The sequence below is a fragment of the Lates calcarifer genome, linkage group LG2 (genome assembly GCF_001640805.2).
Source record: "Lates calcarifer isolate ASB-BC8 linkage group LG2, TLL_Latcal_v3, whole genome shotgun sequence".
NCBI lineage: Eukaryota > Metazoa > Chordata > Actinopteri > Centropomidae > Lates > Lates calcarifer.
In genome coordinates, this window is record NC_066834.1 from 16695798 (window position 1) to 16722931 (window position 27134).

Below are 27134 nucleotides of genomic sequence, written 5' to 3' on the forward strand. Positions count from 1 at the left end.
GTGAAGGACGAGGTGTGCATTTGTGTGTGTGCGGGACATTCAAACATTGACATCTGACTACTGATTCCTTGTCATCTTATTATTACCCGTCCACTCTACATGAAGGCACCGCGTTGTTGCATGTTTTTGTGCGTAGTTGAATTACTCAGGCAATGATTCCATCGCTAATTATAGCTTTCCACTTGAGCGGCGACAGAGACACACGGGCCCTTGTGTTAACTTCTCTGGAACTCAAGAGTGTTGTGGTTATCAGATATACGCATTACTGCACAGTGTTCAACTTTGTAATCTAAGTGTTTCAGTTACTTGGAACTGGAGTCTGTATGGTATTGTTTTATGTGCTCAGTTGTGAGAGCAGGGGTTTGTGTATGTGTGTGTGTGTGTGGATTCAGATTGAACTTTGTGACTTGTGACATATGTGCTCTAAACCTGTGTGTGTGTGTGTGTGTGTGTGACAGCTAACATCTCTTGAGTATAATACCTTAGTAAATAAACTTTGCGTTAAACCACTGTACCATTCCCTAAACCCTGTTGCTTCTTGACACAATGAGGATACTTCCTCTCCTCCTCCTCCCTGCTTTGTCTTATTTTTATGCATTTTATTTTTTGCTTCGCACTCTATCTTCCTGCCAGAAACTCTGAAAGCTCGACGTCAGTCTGCGCTGGCAGAACCTACCTTTTATAGCTATTTTGTGTTTGTAAAGAAATCTCTTTCTGTGCCATAAAGCAATCTGGCTCACAATGTAAAACACATTAAAGATACCAGTAGAAGCTGCCAATCTGGTTGGTTAGTTGTGGTAATCACATTAATGTCTACAACTGAAGGTGGTTATGATTTATTGATGTTACAGTGCTACACGTAGTACATTTAACAATCTAAGGTTTGCTGTAGTTACCACAATATGATATAGAACCACCACCCTAACCAAAGACCCTTTGAAGACTCTTTTCTCTGGGTGTAGAAGTGGCTGAATACATGGTTGAGTCCGAGCACCGATCGAGTCCTGGCTCAGTTGTCCACTCTGTCCAGAAGGCAACTCCACAGGATGTTAGCCGTCTCAGCATTCTGGGATAGCTGCCCAGGGGTCCCGGATGACCTCAAGAGTTAAAAGCAAACAGCGGGAGAGATAGACGAAGGCATGGAGGAAGCATGAAAACTGACACAGAGAAAGGAGGGATGGAGGTATGTGGATGAAGGCAGAGAGGGACAAGGAGATGGGAGAGAGATGGATGGTGGGAGGTTTTCAAGAGGTAGGCAGAAGGATGGAGAAACTGGAGAGAGGCAGGAAAAGACAGTGACCGAGAGACGAGGATGATAAAAGAATCTAAATGTTTACATTGAGATGGTATACAGGGAGGCAATGATTTTCTTCTTTTTCAGGAGACCTGCAGACAGAGGCAGAGGAAAAAGATAATGTAAATGTATGCTATGTTACCAAAAGCATTTGGACAGACAGAGGTGTCTATAGTACTGTCCACCCCTTAGTTCCAGTGAAGGGACATCTTAACTTTTAAGATGCATTGTTATTTTATTGCTTCTAAATTTATGGTGTCAGTTTGTTTTTGTTGTTTTCTTGTTTCAACATGACGATGGGACATAATAATCCTTTAAATACAGGGAAACTCTAACAAAACTCTATGACTCTATAAAAAAGTTAGAGAAATAGTTCTGTAAAGAATGAAAAAGAACACTTGGGACAGAAGCTCAAATCATTCTTACTCCCATATCTCCACACACCTGGCCTGTTGCTGTGTGAAGTAGGTGTAACTGTCAGAAAGTTACAGAAACTGTATGAGGGGACATGGTTTCAGATGTTTGACCAAAAGACAATCGCTTCTCCTTTATTGCCCAACATTGGTGGCCGACCATATTAATGTTCTTGTGGCTGAATGGGAGCAAATTCCTGTAGCCAAAATCTTGGCAAAGGCCTAAAACCAGAAGAGTGAAGCTTCTTATAGCAGTGTGTTAAAGCTCATGGATTGGGAACAAAATGTTCAACATTGACATATTAATGTCCACATACTTGTGTCCAGTCTAAAAAGAGACACAACCAGAAAAATTAAAATCAAAAACCTTACTATATTTGTGGGGTCTAGCAGCTCTGTGGGGAACAAAATGTTGTGTGAGGGTTAGGACTTACAATTAGGATTAGGTTAGGGTTATGGTTAGATATTCAATTGTGTTGTCCCCACAAAGATAGGTGTACAAGGATGTGTGTTCGTGTTTGTGTGTGTGTGTGTGTGTGTGTGTGTGTGCGTGCGCAAAAAAGGGGAGAAGAATTGAGAATGTCATCCCTCAGATGGACCCGGTGAGCGACATGTCATATCTGTCATTTCCCTCATTGGTGGCCCCACCCGCATTCCCACAGTCCTCTTCTCCTTGGCCTGATAATGACGCTTAAGAAGGTAATGGTGTAAATGAAAGCTGCTCCCTATCTGAATGTCTCTCTACCTCTCTCTCTCTGGGGAACAAAGAGGCCTTATTATACCTCCCTGTCAGTGTCACTCTGTGTCTCACCACTGTACAATCACTGTTTTCAGCAGCACTACCAGCATGGGGTGAATGGAGAGAGAGACTGCGAGAGAGTGGGCAAAACAGGTGGAGAGAGAATGGGAATGTCTCTTTCCAGCAGCACTATTCAGCACTAGTTATCTAGAAGTGTTTTTTTTTTGGTTTGAAGCACACAGTTTGTTTGTTGAAAATGTCTTTGTGTGGAGCTTTTTTTTATTCCTTCTTAAAGCTTGAACAGGCAGTGTAATTTATTAGAGGCTTGCATTCACCACACACACACACACACACACCCACTCCTTAAGTTGAGCGATATCTTCTTATTGGGGAATCTTTCAATAAATCAATGTGACTTTAAACACATTTCCCAGGCGACGCGGCTGACCTGATAAGAAGTGAACTAATCTCTTTTGAGGCTGCCGGGAGAGCTTTGAACCAAATCTACTGTGCATCTATCACCAAGGTTATTTGTCAATGGCTGCTAATCCCAGGTAAATTTTCCTGGTTTTATATCAGGGGTTCTCATGTCTGAAGTTTCTTGGCCTTGGGAAAATAAGAGAGCAGGCTTACAGAAAGTAGGGGAACAAAAGAAATGTTATGGATTTCAACAGCAAACAATGGTTCAGAGAGAGGGAAAGGGAGCACAGAGGCAAGGAAGCACAATCAGAGGTGGATTGCAATGTATTCATCTTTATAAAATAATTTGCAATTGTAATGCTCATACAAGATCAAGCATACACCTTTTTTAATTATGGCATAGACTTTTCTGAAATGAAATATATTTGCATTTTTACTTTATAGACGAGAAAACATTTTTTAAAAGATTGATTAATACAATGAGAAAAAATAACGGTCATGTTAAACAACAAAAGGTCATGTAATACGCCATATACAGTATTTTGTAGAATGAAATCAGAGCTGTTCATCTGTGTTTTGGTGCAAGCTCAGTTTTTAGAGCTGGTCGCCCACTAATCGGTCAGTGGTTCGATCCTCCAGTCTATGTGTATCCAAGATAGTGAACTCGAAATTGCCTCCAGTGGCATACCACTGATGTATGAATGTGTGTGTATGTGTTAGAGTGCTGTGTATATATAGAGAAAGTGAATGGAAGTGAATAGCGTAAAGCGCTTTGAGTGGTTGATATGGCTAGAAATGTGCTATATAAATGCAGTCCATTACCATAAATGGATGTGTCCACAGATTGGCATGGCATATTACAATTAAAATAAATTAGATTAAAATACTAAATCCCCACCCCAAAATATGATTACCTCCAAAGCCCTACACATTTTCCTGCTGCTAACAAGAACCAAAAAAGATTATGAAAGTTATAGAGCCTCCTGAGAATTTTGGGGGGTCTGTCATACTTTGACTGAGCACTAGGCTAGAGGTAGCTTAGTCAGGACAAGTACAACAAATTTTTCATCGAGTGTCCACTCTACCAAATAGTAGAGAAGAGCAGTAAGGGGTTAAATGCATCACTGTACCATATGCTCGCAAAGTTTTAATGTCATCTGTCATGTCTGCACCCACTCAAGGTCAGAGCAGAAATCCAGGAAGCTGGGCTTTGGTTACATTTGTGTAATTTATGAGCACCCAATTAGCAGAGCACACAAACTAATGATTGTGACCAACGTCTGGGCCACAATATGAAAAATAATGTTCTGCCTTTGCCTATTACACACAGCATCGTTATCGTTATTGAAAGTGATAGGTTTCTGTCTTTGCCATTTCTTGTGCTGCACTACCTCATGTGGAAAGAAACCTTTCTTTGATTTCCTTCTTCTCATTTTTTTCTTTTTTCATTTTCATCCTGTATCCCCCCCCCCCCCCCCCATCCCCCCCACCCTTTTTTTTCTTTCCATCCCTTGAAGTCCCCCCCATGTGCGCAGAAGATCATGGAAAATCACTTGCCATATCTGTCATCTGTCACGCTCTCTGATGAACAGTTTTGATCTCTCGCTCCTCTGTTTATGGCCGTTGTCAAGCGAAAAAGAGACGTAGCCGAAAGTGCTTACACCAGCGCATAAATAGTTTGACGTGTGGCTCTGTAACAAAGTTGTAGGAGTAAATAAGGAACCAAACAACCACACAGAATTGCAATTAAGTTGTACGTCTGCATTATGAAATGTTTGGAGCAGTGTGATTTCTGCTCACTCTTTTACACATTTCTGATTCTTGATATCAAAAGTTATGTATTTCTTTGTTCCAGAGAGACCCCATGGCTGTGATAGATCAAAGGCTAAGCACAGTATATTATGGAAAGCACCCAGCTACACATACACACACGCGCGCATGCAGACACACTGCACAGTGGGATGGTGGAGGAATATGTGGAATATAATGTGATCGCTGCTCAGTTCTTCCATTGTGAGGTCATGGTGTTAAGGTCCAAGTGAGATGAAGGATTTGTTAGAAAGGAAGATTTTCACAGCTGAATGGAACAGGCTCGAAATGTCAACATTAAAATCTATACAGCTTTAATGCTCAGTCCAAGACAACATCTCCTCCAAAATGGAATTCAAAAACATCCAAGCTTCCCCTTTTATCCTCCTTAGGTAGAAACAGTAGTTTAGTATGTATTTTTGGGTTGAAATATTTTAGAAGTCTGATGCATAATTACATGTATATTTTCTACACAGTTCCCTAAAATTCAGCCTGACATTTCTGGCATCTTTGGACACTTCTTGATCTCCAGTAGGATTTAAGTTCTGTGGGTTTGAACAATGTTTGGCTGCATTACATATGTTTGTAAAGACTGCATGACCTGCTGCCAAATTGCTGCTTGTGAGAGGTTTTTAATTGTGTCTTCAAGTATTTTATTTTTAGAATACAGAATACAACACAATCTGCTAACAGGGAGAGACGATTCCACTTGTTTCTAGTGTAACTTTTCAAGAATTAGCCATGACCATGTGTAAAAGAGATTTTTAATCTCACCGAGGCCTTTCATAGTTAAATACAGTTAACTGAGGGATAAAGTGGGGAACAAGGAAAATCAAAAAATCTGGTTGAATATAATAAGAAGTAGAGTTACACATTTGGCAGAATCTGTAATAAATCACACATCAGCTAAAAAAAAAAGTCATCAGGGTAATTAATTTTCCACACACATTTTATTTGATCCTTAAAGTTTCTTTTATAAATTCATTTTAAGATAATATTACAACCTCAGATTATTCTTACACTGCATAAATAGAATAAGATAACACTTTTAGTGACAAATGACAAACTAAATTCTATTTTAGGACCTTTTCCACTATGGCAAGTATTCAATTCTTGTGGAAATAAGGTTCAGCATCAACAGCTTCAAACCAAAAATAGTGGCGTCAACACTGGCCTTGAAAAAGCCATATAATTTGAACCTAAGTTCATGGTTATTTGGGCAGCTCGGAGACACATCAGTTTTCTTGTCCAAGTCAGACAGAAGGCAGAGGAAAGGCCTGAGAGGAAATGAATGAGTGAGAGACACAGAAAAAGAGAAAATGGAGAGAGTCAGGGAGAAGGCAAAGATGAGGAGGAAGAGTAAGTTCATGTGTGTGTGTGTGTGTGTGGAGGGTGGGGAGAGGGGGGCCGATCTTGGAAAGGTTTCGTATATCATAATTATCCCGTTAAGTAACAGCGGAGCGGCCTCCCCGGGGGAATTCGTCTTAAATGGAAGATTTGCAAGGAGAACGGGTCAGAGAGAGAGAGAAAAACGGCTTCCAGTCGGCAGGAAATCCTGTTTACATTTACATAATCATATCAACACTCACTCCTTCTTCCTCTTCGTCTTTAGAGTGCCGAGTGCCTCTTTTTAAAAAAAAAAAAAAAAAACAACAAAAACAAAAAAAACAAATGAGGGAGGGCTTTAGGCGGCTGCTTGTCAACATTTGTTGGTGCTGTTGTTTTATATATTTATTTTATTTATTTATTTTTTCCTTGCTTTTATTTTCTTAAAAGTGCTGCCAGTATTGGCAAGGATGCCTCTTTTCTGAAATCTATTGCCAGCACCTCCAACCTCTTCTCAATGTCTCTCTCGTTCCACCTCGTAATGTCCTCTTTGAGTGGGGTTTGTCAGACCTCTTGCCTCTTTCCCTTGTTTGGCATGTTGAAAGAAGGAAAAAAAAAAAGGCTTAAGCATAAATAAGGTATGGCGTTGCCGGCTGTGCGTGTCTTAATTGAGATCTGCTAAGAGCAGGCAGCAGATGTTTATAGCAGCAACTGTTGAATCATCAGAGACCACTGAAAGCCTGTGAAACCATGTTAAAAAGAAACCAGGTGCTCCACATTTTTTTTATTTCTCACTTTCTCTGCCTTTTTTCTCTCGTTACATCATGGAAAACTGATGGTGATGTGAAAGCGTGTGTATTGGGAGTTTGCAGGAGGAAGAGAAAGAAAGATGAGAAACAAATATATGGGTTATTAACAACGCTAAACTACTGTAACATGACTGCATCTTTATGTATCTGCCAAAAAAAACCAAACAAAAAAAAAACTAAACAGAAATGAGAAAAGAAAAATCTGACTTAACTTAAACATGAAACAAAGACCAACAGCTAACATTTCTCTCAAAGTACCCCTTGATTAAAAAAAGAAATACATTAAATACAAACACAGATAGATATAGATATAGATGTAGATATATATATTTGTGTGTGTATTAAGATTGGCAGGTTTCCATAGAATGAAATACTGTTTTTCCACACTAAAAAAACTACTACTACTAACTACTGTTTTAACTAGTATTTTTTTTATTTTCACATTAATTTGCTTATTTATTAATGAATTTAAATTAATGGTGTTTATTTAGGCATGGCATCAACCTGTTACTGGGACCTTATTGCCTGTCCCCCTCTGCTGGAATAACACCTGGCCACCAGCTACCCACCACTGAACTTCTAGGGCACGTCAGGCCTCTAATACAGCTCTTTGTGTTCTTATTTAGATATTGTGCCTTTGCATACATTTTGGATTATTTACTTCTTGCTCAAGTGTTCTTTTAAATGATAAAATACAATGAAAGTGAATGATGAAGTGCAAACACAACACTGGACGCAGATTAAAGCTGCTCTGGGAAACACTGGGAGTAAGTAGTAATTGCGAACTGTTTCAGCTTCCATCAATCTTGACAGTCTTGCCTAGTAGAGCTTTAACATATGGCAAGTGCCTGCACCCTAATATACTAAATTGATGCCCATGTTACAGTTGTTCACAGAGCCCATATCTCCTCCTCATCCTCCTCCCTCCTGCTGACTCCAACCAACCACCCACTCCTTGGGACCATCTTCTAAACTGCTTTCCTGTATGTGTCTGTAAAACTTGGGAGGTCTGGGAGAACTCTCCCAGTGTCATGGTATCACTGGGAACCAGCGACAGGTTGTCTGTTATTATAAATGATAACTATGATGGGGGGGCCCCCTGTGTTTGTCTGTCTTGTTAATCTCTCTCTGTACAGACTTGACTTCTTTTCAGCTCAGAATCAGAATTTTCTTTACTTGTTTTAATTATTATTTTGGCCATTTTGCTACAGTTTAATTGATGCAAATATTTAAAATGAAAGCACTGCACTGAAGCCTATGAGATTTAACAAAGCACCTCCAGAGGTGGAGGGCACTGACTCACCAATATCCATATTTAATGAAAGGCCTGATATTTTGGCTTCATTATGTAAGGTTTAGATTTATCACTCCACTCATTTTGTCTGTCTTCCTGTCCGTGTCTGTCTCTATGAGTATATTGTAGACATTAGCAGGGCAACACACTTACTGTTGCCCTATATATGCATATTGCCCTATATAATATTGCCCTATTTGCTGCTGTGTCTCTAGTTCATTTTCTCCTCCTGTGATCTACATACATCCTCCATACTTTGTCATCACACTCCTTTTGTCTGTCCTCTTCTTCTTTCGCAGTCAAATGGATGGGTTTAGGGACACATTTCAATGGCCGATCTACAGACTCCTCCTTTCTTCCCATTTCCCACCTGGCTTCATGCCACACTGAATTAGTAACTAGATATGTCACCACCTCTGTGCTGGTGCGGATAACACCATACGCTTCTGGGAGGGCCATTGCCTGCAGATTAGCGCCTACAATTAATACAGTTGACTCGCAAGAAGGCCGTGTGCTATCATGTGTTAGGTAAAATTCATCAACAGCAAGAAGTTTGCAAAGCTCAGGAAAGGAAACTGTGTGTGTGTACATGTACATGGCTCTCATGATGGGAACTGAATTTCAACACCGAAGGCCATGACAGTGTGCCATGGAATGAAATACTACACAGTGCATCTTTCTACTGTTTTTACATATTCATAGTTGGATAAAAACTTCTCTGACTAATGTACAAAACCATATTGTTTTAAATGGGTTTATACTTTCTATCAATCAACTCATACAGCTGATCTTTACATGAACTAAATCAACAAATTCTTTTTTCATCACCACTGTAATCATCATCATCATCACCTTCTTCTACCTCTTATTCTTTGTAGCAGTAGCAGTAATAGAAGTAGTAGCACAATAACAATAGATTTTTTTAATACAGAAAAAACACATTTAATAACAAATACTCACACTGAAGAAACGTGGATGTAAGATTAAGCTGCTCAGGCAGTTTTTTTTTTTTTTTCAAACCCTACATGCCATTTTGGAAAATACAAATCCAATTTATTACTGCTTTACAGCAGACTGACTGAGACTGTACAGCTGAGGGCACTAATACAAACATCCACTGGTATAGCCTTTAGCCTCTGTCCATATCTCAGAGAATGACAAAGTATGTTAGGTCACATAACCACATAGCCAACCAAAAATTAAAGGAAAAAAAAAACAAAAAACAAATAGTGGCTGTGAGATGACATGGAATCTCACCTGTTCCAGGCCCATGAACAAAAAAGGAAACTCAAGTCCTAAAAAGCCTTGTTTTCCCTGTTTGAGAACATTAAAGCAATGTGGAGTTACGAAGTGACAGACATACACAAAGTTGTGAATACACGTAACCACACCCAAAAGAGGCAGAGAGAAAACAAGTTCTCCAAAATAACAGCCTTTGACCTTAATAGAAGCAGGACACAGGGGTAATCTGGCAGTTTAATGATTCATCTCTCTTTTTTTAATTTTCAGTCTCTTTTTTTTTCTTTCCCTCTCTCTTTATGTGTCACAAGCATTTAAGATGTGGCCTTTTTCCCCTGCACATTCCAACGCCATTATGTTACATTGTTGCTGAATAAAAGGCCGTATTATGTTCCATCCCCCCCAGTAAAAGGGCAGAAGTGGACCCAGTTTTTATCTGCTGAACGAATCAATCAGGATTATGTCAGCTGAAAAGAATCACAGACAGCAGTCGCCAGGCACTGTGTCTCTGGGTGTCTGAGTGTGTGTTAGTGTGTAGTATATCCCGCTTCTCTGTGTGTAAAGGATGGGAAATTTGCGAAGAAGGAAAGCACTTGTTGGTTATGAACATGCCCGGCCTGGTGACAGAGATGTCATTTGGGGTCTAAAAAGCAAGAGGATTTTTTTTTTTCCTTCTTATTTATGTATTTACCCACTCCCCTCTCAACCCACCCCTTTCTCCTCCTCTGTGGGAGGATTGGAAGGGCACTAATTATCATTTCATCAGAAATGATTAGGAGATCAAACAGGGATCGAATGCCATTTCCTTCCATTAATGCAGGGGGTTTAGAGTGCCTGTCATGGCTTGGCTTGTCCTAAGGCCTGTGGAGAGAAAAAAAAATATAATGGGGCATGGGGGAGGGGGGGAGAAGAGGCTTAAGAGGAAGGGAGCGAGGGAGGGACAAGATGGGACAGGGGTTTGGCAACAGAAAGAGAGAAGAGCTATTCAGTTAAAAGGCCAATGGATTTTGCGAGTGTAAGCTGAACACCAGAAAGCCATCATTTGAATAAGGAGAGATAATTAGAGCTAAAATTTTTCTTGTGTGATTTTGTGAAAATCTCTACAAAAGCTGAAGTCAGAAAAAGTAAAGGAGGGACACTTCCGCATATTTTGAAAATTCCATCTGCAGCCTGGCCTTTTAAGTCTTACTACAGAAGGTTGTCCTGCCTAGTCCCCTTTAAAAACCGCCAAACAAAGCTTTTGAAAGATCTTATATAGCATTCTCCATCACAGACTTTCTTTTTAATCATTATGTCATATGACTTCTTGATGATACATCGTTTAAATTGATGTCCTGTGATATTTTCTTAGTCATAGCTTCTTGAAATGCAACTTTGAAAGTTTTAAGCTAAATGCAAAACTAGGCCTGTAAATAAGTGACAGTGAAACGGCACCTAACAAAGTTAGATGTTTCCATTAGAAGATCAAAGAGACTCGAGGTGGATATCTGGAAGATTACTGAGAAGTAGCAAAGCAAAAGGGCAGGATGGAGAATGTGGATGAGGTTGTGATTGTTTCAGCACGTCAGATGAGAGAAATGTCAAAGAGAATATGAGAGATGACCTCTGTGTTCATTGCCCATTAATGACCCTGCAGCTCCCAGCTTCATTTTCCCTCTCATCAAAAACATAAAAAAAAAAAAAAAACATTTCCTCCTGTCTCCAATAGTCATTTCCCCCCGCATTGTATTTATGTATTGAAAAAAAAGGTAATAGATCAAGCACATTCCATTATTCTCTTATAAGATCATTAGCAAATATAATTAGATATGAAAGAAAGTAATTTGGAGAGGAGAGGGGAGAAAAGCGCTATCAGGCAGAGAAGACAGATTGTAGCATCAGAGTGTTTGGGCTTAAATTGCTCAGCGGAGGTATTATCAAGCCGGCAATCTTTTAGCCTCAGAAATAGTTTTGGAGACAGAGAGCGAAAGATAGAAAGAGGCCACTAACATTCTCTTCATTGTGTTTCCCCAACTGCAATCATTCTTTTTTTACATTTTACTTGCTTTCCTTTTTTCTCCTCTGAATCTTTTCATCCTGTCATATGCATCACCTCATACTAGACCCAAGAGTTTGCAGCAAAACAAAACAGAGTTTATAAAAAGAAAACAAGTTGACATGGAGTCATCACACACAAAAAACACATTATCACAGACAACAGAAAACAGGTAGCCTTTTTACCCACTTCCCGCACATATTGATTTGGCTTTTGTATTATTTTTGCAACTTTAAAAAACAGAAATAACACACAAATTGTGTTCCACCTTGAAGTCGCTTTGTGAGGAACCTTTTCGCTGCACATCTTGTCTCGTCTCTCCCTCGCGCATGCACCCCCCCCCACTCTCCACCCGCACACTGGAGTTTTTCGTCACTCTTTGTTGCACCTTAACACCATACTCTGTTTGTCTAATAGGGATCTGAGTCGAAAGCAGACTGAGAGCACAACAATCCTGCTGCGTTTCACCACAAATTTGCTTTTTTTTTTTTTTTCCCTCACCCCTTCTTCTTCTTTAGTAGTGCTTTGAGGGATTGGGGGAGGGAGGGGGAGGAGGGTGCAGAGGAGGGGTGGCAGGGTGGATGTGGATTTTTCTAGTCTTTTGTGCGAATCACAGGGAATGGTAACTATAAACATCCTGTATTCATTAAAACCATCTAAAAATACAATTTTTAGTTGGGGGAGGGGGTGGGGGGGTGGCTGTGTGTGCTCACTTCCTTGCCGCTCCTCCTTGGTGTATACAAGCGGGCCGTGTTATGCCTGGTGCCGCTCATATTTACATATTTATAAATACTGGGCTGTACAATGTGACAGGGCTGTGCCAAGAACAACACTTTTCTGCTAGTGTAGGGCCCGGAAGCCTGGGAGAGGGAACAAAGGAGCCACAGCCACCTTCAGTGGCACAGAGACTGTTCACAGAGCTCGACTTTACACTCTTATGGTTAAAGTCCATATGGACAGAGACGATCACAGATGATACACTGCACCAGGCTACTTTTGATGCCTGTCAGTATTTTTATCCTTATTATCAGTATTGCTATTGTCGTTATTGTTTATTTTAGACGACATTGATAAAACTTTATTTTTTTTAAATACTACAGACAATTTTTAAAGACTTCAGACAATCATCTGCATTCAAATTCAATGGGGATGAGAAACTGAGTTTCCTCAGCTACTTCAGACTGAACCTGCCTCACTCTCTCTAAGAAGTCGGCATTTCTCACTCATCTCTTATCTCTTTGTCCAAAATGAAGCAATATCTTCCTGTGACCTGCTTGCCACCAGTTGCATATGCCTACCAGTTGCAACCCATAGAAGTATTTTCTTCCCCCTGTTTTATTTTATCAATTTTAAAGGCCTGAAGAGATAAGAGATGAAGACATTCTTTTTTTTCTACTGTTTTCCTATTTCGTTAATCATTTTAGAAGCTCTCAAATGTATTATGTGACTCTTTGCAGGGGCCCCCAATCCCAGGCTGGGAGCTGCTGCTCTAGTGATATCTAGCCATGCAGATAGTTTTGATTTTATTTAGCCAGATTCGGAGACATCTGTCTGTGTAATTTCTGCCTTCACTTCAATACAATGGAGGTGACATCTTATAGGTTGGGATGTTTACAGCATTGAAAAACAAAAGAATTCAACAGACTGTTGTTGAACTCTTTCCAGGAAACTATATTTTGATTACTCTGCATAATTCAGAAGAACCAACGATCCCTATGATAATAACAGCTGACGGTATGTTCAGTGGATAATACAAAGTAACAGGAACACTGTTTTGTGAACACTGAAAAACAAAATCCCATCCACCACACTGTACTGGAGTGGACACAGAGTTCTCCACAGACAGATTCTTTAAAAATCTTTTACATTCTTTTTTAGATTTAATCTGGATGAGCTGACTGTTAAAGTGGAAAGTTTCAAAAGCTTGAATTGATGTTGAGCAAAATTTCAGTTGAGGGCAACCTTGATCCAATTACCTATCAATCTTCAAAAATCTATAAAAGCTAGACCTTAATGGTCACCAAAAATAGAACGAATAAAGTGGAAAGCTGCTGAAACAGAAGCACCGGCATTTCCTAGTCATTTGTGTTGGCTTTAATCTCAATAAATGCTGTACAAATGTGCCACACTACCAATCTAGGGTGTTGCACAAATGCCAGCTTCTATTTGGTGAGTGTCTGTTGTGTGATGTTTTCACAGACTGCTATTAATGTCAGGTGATACATCTGAGACCACACACTCCCACTTATTCACACACACACATACACACAGTTCACCGTATCCTGAGGCGGTCTCCGACACATGCTCAGAGTGCAGTGGTATGCCATTGTTCCACCCTCCTTCCCATTTATCCATTCTGTTAAGCATGACACATGTATTAACAGTGGATGGATCCTGGAGCTGTGTGTCCTCGCACCATATGTTTTCCTTTTCTTGGTCCTCTCCTTCCCAACAACCACTGTATTCCCACTACTGCCAACTGCTATCTCGAAACACACCACAGGAGGGCGTACTTACTCTTTCTCATTGTGTTTAAAAGTGTTGTGGTGATATGGGCTTGCTGACTGTTGTTCCTCGGCTTTATCATTTTTACTGGGATATACTTAAATCAATACCATAATGCCATCAGGTTTCCAACATGTATGCACACTGCATCAACCCCCAAGAAGGGAGGAATCTTTGAAGGAAACAAATAGATATGCCTTGAATTCATGTGATAAATGAATGCCAGGCAGGTTTTCTGTGTCTGTGAGGTGCATCTGCCGCCTGCCCGAATGGGAAATTAAAAACTGTGAGGGGAAGTTATGCTAAATCTATAAAGTTGGCCAGGAAATCTCTCCCCCTTCGCAGCGGCAGTTGTTTGGGGAGAAGGAGCACCGTGCTTAAATAATAACATTCCAGGTGGCTTAGTTAATGAACAGTGAAAATCAAATATGGGGCCTAATCTGGAGCTCGTTACAGGAAGTTTCTTTACAGGGATGTCAAAGGCAGGAAGTGCCCTTGGGGAGACTAGACACTTTTTGAAGCCTGAAAACAAGGAAACTTTATTTTATAGAAACTTTAGTTCTATAAAAATTGTCACAGTAAATCTTAGGGACATGAACAAATGAGTGATGTTTAATGTTGGCATCTTTAATTGTTTCCAGTTAGAGTGATTTGGTAAATTAGCTGCTTCTTCTTTTTTACTTTTTTTCTTAGGACCTTCAATACAGAAATGTTGAAACCGAATCCCCATAAATAGGGAATTAAATGCCCTAAATGTATGTAGTGGTATGCTCAGCTATCGAGACACAGGGTTCAGTGTCTCATTTACTGTCTTAGCTTGCCATCTTGTGGTGAGAGTTGGTTATGAAATCATATCCTTTTCTGGTAATGAATTATAATCTGAGATTTACTGCCAGTGTGATGAGAAAACAATAGTTAGTTGAATGTAAGAGACGAACATAGCTATACATTCACAGCTAGTCATGTTAATGTGCTTTGTATGATCAAGACCATTATAAGTTTGCATTCGGAATCAGATTTTATATTATTTGTTTACGTTTTTCAATTGATTCCACTAATATCATTAGAATAAAAAAGGATATTTGTAATTATCTTTTAGTATCATTGGAATTATCTGAAGTGAGTAACATGGAGTATTAAAGGCAGAAGCCCATGAGACGTAGAGTAAAGTAAACATTAGTTGCACAGTGATGTTGGGGTTGTTCACTCTTCACACCGACAGCTAGAGAGTTATTACTCAGTGTTGAATCTAAGAGATGTTTTATCATGTTATTAGCTCTTTATTTTCCCTCTGTTACAGTGGCACTTCCTTTCATTTTGATATCCATTTCCATCCTTGCGAAAGCACAGTTCAAATAAACCCGTGTTTTAATTTGGTTTTGTCAGATTCATAACGCCACTTTAAAAGAACATGACATGCAAATGTGTTCTGCGGTGTTTTATTGCAAAATAATTTTCTAAGAAGTTGCTGAGGGAATGAAAGTGTAGAAAAGGGGGGGGGGGGACCGGGGACAAGTTGTATTATTTAGTGGCCGCTGCTATGGGACCTAATTACAGTTATGCATTTCTTACTGTGTCACTGAGTCTTAAAACTTTTTATTAGAATTACTCACTTCACTTCTCACCCACTGTCACACTTCCTGTCACACTTATTGAGCCAACCAACTTGCTTGTAACAACTATGAAACTACTCCCATTGTCATAACCATAATGTGTTAGTGTCTCATATCATTTTAGAAATGATTATCTCACTGAGCAAGCTATCACAGTCTCACAGTATATGCTCCTGTGTACAGAAGATGCAAAAATAAAATTAGGAGGAAACAGATAGTAGATTTGTCTGGTAGATACAGCGATATAATGAAAGCTCTGCTGACCCTGTTTACAGAGTGAGCAGCTTCTTACCTTGCGAATACTTAGTTACACTGATTGTAAAAAGGTAAAAAGGTGAATAACAGGAACATTATAGAATACAATGCAAACCAGAGTACTACAGTAAGAGGGTTTCACTCTTAATGTCTGAGGCCTGTATTCAACTATATGAACACTGAGGTGTCATCATAGAGAAATATATTTCATTTTATGGTGTTCCTGTTATTTTGTCCACCCAGTAGGTTTAGATGCTAACAACATATCATCAGTATATCATCATTTACAACATAACAGATGCAAAACATCAAGTGTGGGATTGTGAGCTGAAGGTTTTTCTCTTCCTGGTCCTAGCCAAAAGTCAAGGTATATCTTATCTCTAGCAGCATGTGGCCATGTCAATACTTTTGGTTTCATTCTTCTAGGATTGGAGATATCCTTTGATATTTCAACCACCACACCAATACAGTGAATGAGGTGAACTGAATTTTGCTTGTTGGAGGTTATATTTAAATTATATTAAAATACACCCCACCCAAAAAAACGTGCCCCTGAATTCCAGTGCAGTCCATAGAGTAGTCTATGTCCATGAGGTCTATTTAAATGCTGTGATCAACACAACACAATTCCAATCACTTCCACTGTATTGGGGTGGAGACTTCAGAACCTGGAAAAATCTAACCTTTCCTTTAAAAAAAAAAAAGTTTCTGGGCTGCAACCTACAACCTCTGGGCAACCTCTGCTCTGTCTGTGTCATGGATGTTTTAAGAGCTGCAGGTCTGTGTGTCTGTTTGACCGAACAAGACAGAGCCACATGCACATTCAGAGCAAAGCAGAGAGGCCACAGCGAACAGGAAGAAGCCTGTGCTTGGGCTGCATTCACACAAAGTGCAGCACCTTCCTGCAGGGTTGTGCAGAGGTGTGGATGTGTATTCGTATATGTATTTTGCTTTAGGATGTAACTGCCATGACTCCCTCTCTTCATTCACTCTCTACCTTGATCACCCACTGCTGCTCTCTCTCTCTCACTTGTTGAGCCAGAGAGGCAGGGCCAACTTTGAATGGTGTGTTTACAATCAGTAACCAACAAATCCCGCACAGTATACCTTTTAGACTAGCCATGAACCCTTTTTTTTCTGTAATTTGGGTGAAATGACCATTTAAAGTCTTTAAAGATTGATACAATTGGCCATGTCCCATTGTACAAAGCTGACAGTCTCAAATATCTAATTCGTCCTTTTGGCCCTACTGATCATATAATGCAATGCTGAGTGTGTGTATGTGTGTATAATGCAGGGTGGGGTCAGTTTGTTGGGTCCGTGGTGCTAATCTGCCTCTTGTTCTCTCATTGGCCGTAGTGCATCTGTGGGTGGGAGAGGAGGACCAGCCCATGACCCATGACCCCGCGCTGACCCACGACCCCAACCATCTTAACAACGACCTTAACCACCCTAACAACCATAACCTAGGCGACCCTGAGGGGCTGGATGCCCAAGCTGTAAACAAAGACTAAAGGCCCAGACCGGAGCAAGGCAGGATGATGAGGATGATGATGATGAAGGCGATGATGAGGAGGAGGAGGATGAAGGATAAATGAAGGAATACACTATAACAAAGACTTTATTTAAGATGAAAAAAAAAAACACATACTACCGTCAGAGTCAAGAGAAGGCGAGAACTATATGAAGGAAAGTTTGGGAGTTTCCTTTGGGGACGGATTTGCGAGATGGACCTAATGGCTTTTGCAAGCATTCTTGGACACTAAACGAAGTGACGGCAATTTTCCTGTTTTGTCTCCTGTGGTCTGAATGCCCCTGTCTTTATTGTCTTATCTCTTACACTTTTTTTTTCTTGTTTGTTTTTTTGTTTCGTTTTGTTTCATTTGATGAAACTACCTGTCTGATTAGCAATTCTTGTAACTGGCCCCACAATTTCTGATACATTCCCTGAGCTAGAAAGGTATGTCTTTTTTTAGTTAGGACTGAAGTGTTGTGTTTAATCAAATGCTTTCAAAGACTTTTCTCTCCTCTTAAATGAAGACAGTTATTTCAGTCCACGGACCACCATTATATTGTACTGGAATGTATTCTACTGTAGAATAGAAAATCAACTTTACCGGACTGCTGACAGAGACCAAGCACATTTCCTGTCAGACCAGCCACTTTTGGCTCTCCTATCAACCGTCATAGAGTCACTATTTATGTCCCATGGCCATGCATCACACTGATTATGGTTAGCAAAGGACAGGGCACCATGTGACAATCTACAATACAAATTTCTTTCCAGAAATAATATGATGCTGGTAGAAAGAAGAAAAAAAACATAGCTGACTTTTGATGATGGTGGTGCTAATGATATTTGTGAAGAGGACGGAATATTCAGACTGCCCTAAATGTACGTACAATACTAAATCTCCTCTCCATAAAAAGGCCAGTACAGGCCTTCACCCTGCCATATGGCTTTCTTTGTCTATTTTTGTTGTTCTGTATTATTCATCACAGCACCCATAGATGCTTAATGTACATAGAGAGATATACAGTAGTTTAAAAAAAGTGAAAACAAAAAGTTTTAAAACATTTGTGACAAGGAAAAGCAAAGAAGTGACAGTAGTTTGCACAGCCACGTTCTCAAAAGGTTGGCATTCTTCTAGAGTTTGACTGAGAAGAATAAAAAAAAAACAAACAAAGATCTCAAAAACAAAAAAAGGGGGAACTGTTTCTTTCTTTATCACCCTCCACCCCTCTCTCTTCATCTCTCATGTCAACCTCAAGGACTCTAGTGTTGCAGATGTTTGTAAAATACTGCCACCGATCATTGTTGCACAGTGTTAATGACTACTGAAAATGGTTTGATGTATTTACTTTAAGATGAGAAAAAAAGAACAAAAAACTGGGAAAAAAAGACATATTGTGTATAGCCTTAGATACAAGTCATCTGTTATTGCTTCTACAAAGCTATGTAGCTGTGCTAGATTGTAGGATGTAGGGTTGATTTTATTTTTAATTTTATATGTACTGTACATTAATGCCTTCTCCATTTACTGATAAAAAAAGAGGAAAAAGATGACAATCGTCTCCTGTGCTGCAAACATATTTGCCCCCATATATACAGAATACATAATGAATAGAGGGACTTTATCCTTTCTTATTTCTTTCATTTGTTTTGGTTATCAGAAGTATTTGGCACTGTGATAGTATTATAAATCCAACCTATACAGTATAAAACTAGCTAACTAACTAAACTGAAGGTGTGTGTTTGTGTGTCCCTTGGCTTTGTGAAATGTTTCTACGTCATTTTTTGTGAACCCAGAGAAACATTCTAAGTCGGTATATACAGTCCAAATATAATACTTCCTTTTTTAAAGTTTGATCAACCTCTATACTGTATGTGGCTTTGACAAATTGTTACCCAGATTTCTTTTGTATGCAAATCCCCTTTTGACCTGTGGCATAGGCCCATTACTGCTTTAGCAGCAGCATGATTCAGTGCTCAAACTTCCAACTTCAAGAGATTTTGCTGCAGTACAACCCTGATTTTTTTCTCTTTTTTTTGATTCATGTAGATTACAATTAACCATTCTTTCATTTTCAATATACCAGGAAAAGAGGGGATTTAAAACTAAAATAACAGTGAGACATATGAAAAGTGAGAAGTTATGGTTGTTGGGAAATGTCACAGGGTGTTTGAAGGGAGGAATTGTGGAAATGGGGTCTGAGTGAACCAATCAGACTCATCCTGCTGGAGGCACTGACCAGTGGCTTTGACCTCTGACCCTATCTCTGATTTTCAAGGGTGTAAAGATGAGAGATTAATGGCAAGAGTCTTGCTTGGACTCTCTCCTCCTCTGAACCAGCTATAATGAGCATTCCACTCCACATACTATGTACAAAACCTGTCTTGTGAGCTGAACACTCTTTATGTTTTGCTGTATCCTCATGGCAGATGCTTCGTTTTGTAACTACTGAACTGTACTTATAATAAAAATAAAATGTATTCAAACAAAAAAAAAAAAAGGATTGTCACAGAGCAACGGCCTGTTTCATGTTTTTAATTTCTTCATTTCCGACAGATTGAGAATCAGGGAGGTGAGCTGCCGTGTTGGAGTGGCACTGTGTGATGAAAAGTGGGTAAACTGTTTGTGGAGAGTAGTCCATCACTTCCAATACGAGTTATTATCTCTCAGTCAGTTTGATGGCAAGGCTTCATGGACTGTGATCTCGATGTTGAATACACAACTAAATTACTGTCTGCACCACTTTGTTTTCCAAAGGTGCTCGTGAAGTAACTGTTGTGAAACAATATGGGGATAATAGAAAATGCATGCTCTGAGCATCCCATATGGCAATATTTAATGGGAAAATTTAGAGATTTAAATGCCAGCAAACCACTTCCAGATTAGGTACGTGCAGTGAGTATCATAGATCTTTGACTCTTGCCTCTGTCTCCCATCCAGTTTATCTGTTTCTTTGCCTCTGGTCTGCTCTACTTTTGTCCAATTAATCTGTCTAGACTGCAAAAAAAAAAAAAAAAAAAAACAGCTGTAGATAACATGACTCGATGCTTCAGTATCACAGATGAGAAAATCAGACACATTTTCAAATGGATTTTTCCAAACTGCTGTTAGCCAAGCCTGTCCACTAGAAAATCACTGCTAGATTAGATTCAGAGGCAGTGTTTCTGAAAGAGTGAAGCACTATATTTGTGAACTGCACCAAAGACACAAGTGGGTGACTAGGTGGATGACAAGCATACACACCACATAGCAGACAGTGACATTTGCATCCTGACATCTGTTTGTCTTAGGTTTAGGCAACACAAGCACTCTGGTTAAGGCTGGGATCGTGGTTTTGGTTAAAAGTAAATAATCATGTTGTGGAAAAATGTAACTAGAGACCAGACCACTAGATCTTTTGATGTCACACCACAGATGACGCTCGTCGACATATTGACACTCTAACCTATGAGCACTCAGTAGTTATTACTGCATTACTGATGTCACTGAAACTGGGGTACAGTGACCCATGACATAAACTGAATGTGGGCCAGCGGTGTGAAGTGTGGGTCCAGTGGCCCTTTCCCTACTTCCAACCTCCCTGCTACCATCACACTTGCTTGGACCATAACCATCTTCAAACTCTGCCTTCATTTTGATCTCAACTACACATCTGTAAAGTTTTAGAACTGTATCTTGCACAGTTGTGACTCAGGTGCAGTGACAAAATCTGTCCACAGACAGACAAATTAACACCTGCTAAAGCACTATCATGACACACACACACACACACACACACACACACACACACACAGACACACACACAGACATACAAGGTGAAAACAACACGTGCCCTGCTGTCCGACTGGTAAATAATGTAACATCTTAATGATACGCTAAATATCAATGACTTACAAAATACAGAAATTAACAGTATTTCTTTGTTATATGAATAGAAAATGTAATCTGCTGTTAAGTAAGTTACTAAGAAATTCACAAGCTGTAGAGGATGATCACATTGGTGCCAGATTCAGTAGTTTTTTCTTAATACTGCTTGTATCTGTTTGTTGCTATATGTTGATATGTTCAGCACTGGGGATCACTAAAATACTATACTTAATATCATTATTTTACATGTTTACACACTGTAACAAACAGGTGTGTGGGTAAAATAAGTCTTAATCTAAATCTCACTGTAGTCATTTGTTAGTTCATTGAGGATCACCCCTTCACAAATGCATTATTAAGACACTAATACATAAAGAAAACAAGATTTTGCAAACTTATCATTCTTTTAAACCTTTTCCTCAAATCTAACTGAAGACTTCATTTTGAAATGGAGCATAATTATTGGGGTTCACGGTCACAATATGATTAGATTTTGTTTATGATATTCAAGACTACTATAATGTTTAGGTATGCAGTTTATACTTAATTGTGCAAAATGTCTGCATAAATGGTACTGTTATTTCAGTGTTTTTTTCTTTTCTTTTGGGCAATATTTTCAGAAAAGAAGAAGAATATTAGTTTATCAAAGTCCGAAATTATTGTCAGTGTATAGTGGGTGAGGGTCAGAGGTCAAAATAAGGCATTAGAATCTCATCAAAATTATGCTACTATAAATGTGAGGATAAGTACATATGAATAAATGTTCCAGTTTCTCTAGAAGTAAAAATGAAGAAAAATTTCCCACACACCAAAAGTTTACTCCAATACAAGGTCTCCTCCCCACACAGCCCAGCTGGTTCAGCTGACTCTGCTTTTCAAAGAAGAAATATTTTACGGTTTCATTGCCTCCCTCTGTCATCTGAAACCTGATCCACACTGCATTGATGGAATCCGTATTTGTGTTAACCTAACGTCAGGACCCCAAAGGCTGCTGAGCCGCTGGGAGGCTGCCCAGGTCAATGCCTGACTAATTTTTAAACGGATCAGCTGCACTGCACCAGATGTGGGGGGGCCTCTTGCCATGAATCTCCCAAGTCTGTTCCCAATAAAACTCACATCCGGAGAAAGTAACTGTTTGACTGGTTTATATCCACACACACACACACACACACACACACACACACACACAAAGACATCGCCAAAAGAAGGATGTTTCTGATGGCTGAGCAGGAACAATCAGGATATTACTTTGCCTGTGTGTTTTTACTTTTTGTGTGTGTGTGTGTACTGTAAATTTTGGGTACATATGTGGTTTTGTGCGAAGGTGTGGGCATGCATGCACAAATGTGTGTGTATATACATTTGAATAGGTGTGTGTCTCCATGTAACAGCACACATGTGTCTGATTAAAGAACACATTAGGTCATCTTTCATTCCATCCAGCCTGTGTGTGTGTGTGTGTGTGTGTGTGTGTGTGTGTGTGTGTGTGTGTGCACATGTGTTGCTGTTTGTTGCTAAGCTAGGCAATTTCAACATTTGAAGCGACCCCTTTCACTGTGTGATGAACACCACTCTTTGCCCTTCATTTAACTTCCTCTCTCATCATTTGCTCGCTCTCGTTCTCGCTCTCTCTCTCTCTCTCTCATATCCATTTCCTCTCATTTTCCTCCATGGTATGTTGTGCAGCTGTGTGTGTAAGAACATGTTTGTGCATGCATGCTTGCATGTTTTATAATTGTCTGTGTGTGTGCATCTGTGTGTGGATTGATGTGTTAAAGATGACGCTCTGCAGCGATTCCAGTTTCTTTGCGTTTGGTTGGTCGTCAGGCAGATGGTGACCTGCAGATGAACCCATCTTTCTGCTCATTTGTTCAGCTGCCTCTAATTTTCCCTCCTCCTTTACATTAGAGTGGCTGGGAGTCTAAAAGGGTGCAGCTCTTTGGTTGAACCACTAGAGGGCACAGCAGACCAGGTTTTGGTGCAGAGTTGGTGGCAGGTAAATGCTCCTCTGAGCAAGTTCCATGTTCCATTGCAGAGATAAACATTAAATGTGTTGTAGAAATTAGAGGCTTTACCAACCTCATATTGTTTAAATCTAACTACTTTTAGGCCATATTATAAATGAATGAATTATCTATTATCCCTCCATTAGAATTGTGGCTTTGTGTAGAGGGCTTTGAAACAGCATTGATCTGTTAACTGAGAAAGAAAAAATAAATAAAACAAAAAAACTTGTAACTATTTTCAAAATTTTGGCAATGGCTCTGTTTCCGTCTTCTTCCAAAGACCAGTTAGAGAAGGATTCCTAAAGCTAGTACGGTCTTCTGCAAAGGCCCTTTAGCAAAAAGGATGTTATACGTCACATTTTTGTGCATGTCATTGTCCGTTTCCTCCCTCTCTGTTGTCTGCTCCCCGCTATCTCCAAACATAGGTCCTCTTCCCTGACTGATCCAACATATATGTTGCTGTTTCCGATTTATTGGTCTAAGCAGAGACTATTTTAATTTCATTAATTAAACTGTCTTTTAATATGCTCTGTTTTTGGGAGGAGGACTAAGTAAAATCGGGATACCTTTTTTACACCATACAAAGATTATAGTTGTTAATAGTAGAAGAGAGGTGAGTGTCTGCCACCTGCTGTGTTTTGTTTGGGGCTTAGATAGAGTAGTTAGGTTTTCTTTTTACCCATATGTTCTTTCCTAGTCCAGAATAGTGCTCTACGTAGGTAGTTCAGTTTTGTTTTGCTAAGTTCTTTGATTTGGCACCACTTCTACTTGTGTTTATGCGCATCATCGTTTCATTACTGTAAATGTTATAAATACACGATAACCAGAATATAAGAAACTCTGGAGTGTATTATACAGAAAAGACAGCTGTAAAATAAAAGCACTGTGTTAGTTTACATCAGTTATATTTCATCTTTAGTATTTCTTAATTGAAATTTTAACTGGAAAACTAAGTTAGGTTTGAGTAAGTAGTGTTAGTAGTGCTGGCACAATTTGCCAATCAACAGAAAATGAATCACTATCAATTTTGATAAGTTATTAATTAATTTCAAAATAAAACAAATCTCTGATTCCATCATCTTAAATGTGAGAATTTGCTGCTCTGCTCACTGTTAATTCAATATCTTTAAGTTTTGGACTGTTGGTCAGTCAAAATAAGCATATAAGTATATAACAAAAAATCAGCAATTCTCTGACATTATCAAAAAAAGTATTAAATAGAATGATCAATAAAGAAAAATAACTGTGTTACAGCCCTGATTTTAAGCAGTTTGTATACTAATAAATGCTAATGTGACAGCTTGTCCCCTTATTCTCATGCATCCTTCTGTTTCCTGCTAAGCATCTGTGCTTATGTCTGTGGGTGTATAAACGTCTGCATGTGTGTCAGTGTGTTCCCAGCAAAGTATGCGTTTTTGTGAGTGTGTGCTGTATGCAGGGCTAGTGTCCTATGGCCTCCCTATTTCTCTCTCCTCAGCTCTTATGAATCGATGATCATGTGGTGTAAGGGAGATAGATGGCCCCCAGCTCCATCTTGTCTCCTCTAATTGTAAAATATTAGTTACATTAGACTCTGGCCCATGATTAATGGAACTTATTTGGAAGGTGGACTCTCACTCACACACATGCTTTCTCCCTCTCTCCTTCTCTCTTGGTTACTACTGGTCTCCAAAGTCTCTTCCTGAAAGAATTGAGTGATTTCGCTTAAAGCAGACAAATAGGCTTCCCCGGTAGGGAAAGTGAAGGCAAAAAAAAAAAAAACGACAGGAAAGAGAGGAGGAGGAGGAGAAGGAGGAGGAGGAGGAGGAGGAGAGGAAATAAGGAAGGGAAATAAAAAAAGAGGGGAGAGCTTATGAAAGGGGATAAATAACAGCTCTACAGGGAGAGGTCTTAAAAAGTTGTGGTGGTGGGATCTAAAGGGATTTAAGCTCCTTGGTAGATAATTCTGAGTTAGATTATTCTGCATGCAGGATCACATTCGGAAAATGCAAAACATGATCAAGTCTTGATCGTGTTTACAGGCTGATCTCTGTGAAAAAGAGATATTCTTGTCTAATGCTAATGTTACCTGCCTCGCAAAATATATCTAAAGAAGAGTTGATAAGTTCAGACAGTGAAAATGCTGAAGTGTGCTGTGCAGTCAAGTGTTTCTCTTGGTTTAGTAAACTGTTCAATCATTGGCAAGTGAGAGTCGCACATACATGTACAGACACACATGTTATTATTTACTTATTAATTCATACATGGATCCATAAAAGTGTACGTAAATATACAGACAGGCTTAACAAAAAAAGCTTCATGCTTTATGGTGGTGGTTGTTTATTTAACTATTCCTCTCGTCTTATTCACAGGTGCTACTTGAGAAGCACCTGGCTGCGGCAATGCGACACACACTAACACACACACACACACACACACACACACACATTCACACAGACAGTGCTGTGTGTTGATAACACTTGCTGTTCTTCAGCTGCAGCTTGTCTCACTTAAAACTGCTACCAGCAACAGAGCTGATACATGATCAGCTTGACTGGTGCTTCCTGGCCTCTTCCTGCACATCTGTCTGTCTGTTAGGTTCTGCACTTTTATTGTTTATCTTTTACTTAAGTAAAAATAGCAAAACCATAACGAAGAATTTCTCAATTACAGGTAGAATATTTAATTCAAAACTTTATGTAAGTAAAAACACATAGGTATTATATTGAAAAAGTACAAAGTATCAAAAACAGAAGTACTTTTTGAGCAGGACAATCCTCTGCCAGTGTATTAAATTATTAGATTATTACATGCAGTATTTTAATTTTGCACTTGGTCAAGGTGAAGCTAATATAGTTTTTGTATATTTTCTATTTTGTATAGTTTCATTTAGAAGAACATGTCTTAACATAAAAGTGAATTACATGTTTTATATGTAATGTAATTTGTAAAGTAAAGCAGTTTAAATGTAGTGGACCAGACACATATAAATATTGGGAAACACATTAATAGAAAGTGTTGCTGAGCTCGCTGCATGTTGTGATCCTCAATTACTAGAATTATCTCCAATATTCACTTTAAATGTTACAAATGTTACAAAGCATATTTTTCTTTCAAATCATGCATCATAAGGAGAATGTAAGAGACAATGAAGTATATAGCTGAGATAAGCTTTATCCCTTTTATTCATCACTGCAGCCCTGACTGTCAGTTTGTTCACTTTGGCTTTAGTATCTTGCTCAATAAAAACTGAACAATATCGGAACCTATAAGGGTCGAGTTGAAAGCATTCAGTTTCATCACCCAGTTTTTCTTTGGTCTTTAATATTTTGAAATAAACCATCCCACCCAAAGGACCCTTTGGCCAGAGTAGCACTACTTTAGGTGCGTTTTGGCCTGACAAAAAACATTGTTTGAAATCTCTAGATCTCCTGATATCACTGCAACTGCTGTTGACACAGAATTGATTCAGACTAGCTCTGACCATGGCTGTGGATATTCTCATTCATCCAGGTCATAGTTATCTCAAGGAAATTTAAAATCGAACGCAACTGGACTTTCACCTCTCATCCAAGAGGCTTCATCAGTTCCAGGCTGGGACCAGTTGGACCAGTCCCGTTCAATTTAAAATTTCCTTGAGATAGCTCTGACATGATGACAGTAAAAGTAAGAAGAGTTATCTTTCAAAAAAATGGGGTATGACTGTAATAAAGAGTGTTGAGGAACAGTAACGTTTTTATTTACATACATGGGCTTGTGCACCAATATGGGGGTGTCTGAGAACAGGTTAAACTGAAAGCCATTTCTGGGGCATCTGAGTCTTTGATTTAATTCAGTTTTCTATAGATATAGGTATGTATGATGTAAGTTGTTTTACAGTTAAATGCTAAAGGAGCATTAACCCTCCCTCTGCTGGAGTCCCTGTGACAAAATCTTGCATGTCAGTCTACGTGCTGGTCCTTTGCTCTGTGCTCTCTGAGTGTTTCCTTAACTTTTAGCTGTTATCGCTGTGTGTTG

General features: G+C 39.3%; 1 protein-coding gene and 1 long non-coding RNA gene across 5 annotated transcripts in view; one reads left to right on the forward strand and one right to left on the reverse strand.

Moving 5' to 3' along the window:
- Window positions 1–27134, forward strand: part of znf536 (zinc finger protein 536) — a 219115-nt gene that overhangs the window by 180591 nt on the left and 11390 nt on the right. Inside the window, exon 8 of one of the 4 annotated variants that reach the window (XM_051076255.1) lies at window positions 17111–18352. The exons of the other annotated variants lie outside the window; for them this stretch is intronic. Within the exon in view, the coding sequence (XP_050932212.1) occupies window positions 17111–17265 (155 nt within the window). The 3' untranslated portion in view covers window positions 17266–18352. Of the gene's footprint in view, window positions 1–17110; window positions 18353–27134 lie in introns of those variants that run through there. 4 annotated transcript variants of the gene reach the window in all.
- Window positions 821–27134, reverse strand: part of LOC127143343 (uncharacterized) — an 88238-nt gene continuing 61924 nt past the window's right edge. The window contains exon 3 of the long non-coding RNA XR_007814669.1: window positions 821–1386. This is a non-coding gene — a long non-coding RNA (uncharacterized LOC127143343). The remainder of the gene's footprint in view (window positions 1387–27134) is intronic.